The 2,851-nt window shown below is 46.3% G+C and overlaps 1 protein-coding gene across 1 annotated transcript; it reads right to left on the reverse strand.

Annotated features, from left to right (window-relative positions):
* Positions 1–931: 931 nt before the first annotated feature.
* LOC132583297 (olfactory receptor 5V1-like) lies at positions 932–1,950 on the reverse strand. The gene has a single exon (XM_060254960.1). The coding sequence runs from the start codon at positions 1,940–1,942 to the stop codon at positions 932–934; it is 1,011 nt and encodes a 336-aa protein (XP_060110943.1). The 5' UTR covers positions 1,943–1,950.
* Between the last annotated feature and the right edge of the window lie 901 nt (positions 1,951–2,851).

A 2,851-nucleotide genomic window follows, 5' to 3' on the forward strand; every position in this document is an offset into this window, starting at 1 on the left:
CCAGTGGTCTATCTAGTGTAGCATCCTGTCTCACACAGTGGCCAACTAGTCTCTCCAGAGGTCCAACAACAGGGTATACAGGTTGAGGTCTCCTGGCACTGGGATTCAGAGGCTGATTGCCTCTGAAAATGGAGGTTCCCTTTAGTCACCATGGCTAGTAGCCACTGATAGACCTGCCCAATCCCCTTTAAGCCTGTCCAATCCCTTTAGAAGCCATCTATGCTAGTGGCCATCACTACATCCTCTGGCAAAGAATTTCATATTTTAATCACTTACTGTGTAAAGGAGTGCTTCCTTTTGTCACCCTGAATCTAGTGTCACCCCATCAGCTTCAGTGGATACCCTGAAGATCTAGTAATTTGGGGGGGAGGGGGAGGAGGAAGCAAGAAGAAGAAGAGTTGGATTTATACCCTGCCCTTCACTCAGAGTCTCAGAGCAGCTTGCTGTTTCCTTCCTTTCCTCACCCCACAACGGACATCCTGGATGCTATCGCACACACTAAATAATGCACTTTCAATCCACTGTCAATGCATTTCTAATTGGATTTTGCCAATTCACACAGTAAAATCCAGTTTAAAAGGGCAGTGGAAGTGGATTGAAAGTGCATTATTTAGTATGTGCAATTGCAGCACCTGTGAGGTAGGTGAGGCTCTGAGAGAATTCTGAGAAAACTGTGACTGAGCCAAAATTATTCAATTGGCTTTATGTGGAGGAGTGGGGAATCAAACCAGATTCTCCACAATAGAGTCCGCCACTCTTAACCACTACACTAAACTGGCTATGTAGACTGAGAGAAAGGGAGAGAAAGGGAGAGAAAGTCCTCTTTGTCAACTGTCTCCACCTAATACATAATTTTTTAAACCTCTCTCATGCCCAGATGCCCCACCCCTTAGTGTGCAAATATTTAAGTTCTGGGAGAGGCTCATGCAAGTCAAGGCCTTCTCTTCAACAAGCCCAGGTTATGTATGGCTTTAAAGGTAAAAACTGGGCTCTGAAAGAAACTGGTCCCACAATGCAAAGGATTCAAAACCCCTGTGACCCTTTTCAAGGCTCCCTTCACTTCTTTGTTCCTAAGGCTGTAGATCAAGGGGTTCAACATGGGAGTAATTACCCCATACAACATGCTCACCAGCCTATCCTGGTCCGGATGGTGGCTGGAAGAAGGACGTATGTAAGTGAAGATGGTGGTCCCATAGAAGAGGCTCACCACCATGAGGTGAGAGGCGCAGGTCGAGAAGGCTTTGCGCTTCCCCTCAGCAGAACGAATCCTAAGGATGGTAGAGATGATGTAGACATAGGAGACCAATGTGACCAGGAAAGACCCCACTCCAAAAATACCCCCAACCACAAGAACAACCATCTCAGCCAAGTAGGTCGAAGCACAGGAGAGAGCAAGGACGGGTGGGATGTCACAATAATACTGATTGACTCTATTGGATTTGCAATAAGGTAGGATGAAGGTCAGCACAGTATGGAGCAAGGAGTTGAGGAACCCAGTGATCCAGGTGCCCGCAACCATCTGAAGACAGAGCTTCTTGCTCATGATGACTGTGTATCGCAAGGGGTTACAGATCGCCACATAGCGATCATATGCCATGACAGCCAAGAGAAAGACTTCAGTCCCTGCCAAGGCTACTAGGAAGTAGAGTTGCAGAATGCAGCCGACAAAGGAAATGACATTGTTCTCTGACAGCAGGTTCTCCAGCATCTTAGGCACCGTGGCTGTGGGACAGAAGATGTCCAGCAAGGAGAGGTTGGTTAGGAAGAAATACATGGGGTTGTGCAAGTGAGAATCAACTCCTATGGCAAGGAGGATGGTACCATTTCCCACAAGGGTGATCAAGTAAATGAGCAAAAAGGCAGCAAACAGAGAGAAGCGGACAGCTGGGAGATCGGAGAGTCCCATCAAGATGAATTCTGTCACTGTTGTGCTGTTCTCCATTTCCTGGTTTAGATCAGAACTTTCCTGCAAGACGTGTACAGTCATAGATTTGTTTTCAAAGGTAAGATACAGGCATGGATGACCCACTCAAGGACTGGACCAGAGACTTTCTATATAGCAAGGCACCCACCCTACCACCATACTTCTGCCCCTTCCCCACTTTCACCACGAGTTATCTCATAAGCTTCAGAATGTTTACAGAATTTTGAAACCACCTTTTCCCATTGTGTGTGAAACACAAACATACACAGAGTTTGCCCAAACAATGTTATTCCCTGTGACAAAAATTCCCTTCCAGTTGCCCTGACCTGGATAGCCTAGGCAAAGTCCAATCTCATCAGATATCAGAAGATAAGCAGAGTTGACTCCGGCAAGTATTTGAATGGCAGACCTCTTTGGAATACCAAAAGGCAGGAGGGCAGGGGCAGATTTATTCAGCCCATCCCCAGGCCCCCAATAGGGGCTGGTCATCAGAGGTTGCCATACCTTCCAGGTGTACACATACACTCACACATGCATGTACATACACACACAATTATAAATACAAAAATACCCCCCCCCAAAAAAAAAAATCCCTTCCAGTTAATGTCTAAAGTTACAAAGTCCGGATACTGAAGGCTCCTGTACCTTTCATAGTTGCAAGGAATGTAAGAAGAGCATCATAACCTGAACAATTCTCAGCCAGTTGCTTCTCGGAAACCCACAAGCTGGCCACCAAGGAAACAGTAAGGGGCTTGCAAGGCAAATGCTTAAGACCAGGTAGTTTGCCATTACCTTCCTCTGCAGAGTTGATAGGGATGGTACTTGGATGGAAGACCTCTAAGGAAGACTTTGCAGAGGAAGGCAATGGTAAACCACCTCTGCCTAATCATTTTCCTTGAAAGCTCTTGAAAATCATAACTCTGCTGT

Source organism: Heteronotia binoei, chromosome 15 (genome assembly GCF_032191835.1).
Source record: "Heteronotia binoei isolate CCM8104 ecotype False Entrance Well chromosome 15, APGP_CSIRO_Hbin_v1, whole genome shotgun sequence".
NCBI classification, from domain to species: Eukaryota; Metazoa; Chordata; class Lepidosauria; order Squamata; family Gekkonidae; genus Heteronotia; species Heteronotia binoei.

Coding starts and splice junctions, on each gene's coding strand:
- LOC132583297 (XM_060254960.1), bottom strand. CDS start 1,942: ATGGAGAACAGCACAACAGTGACAGAATTCATCTTGATGGGACTCTCC.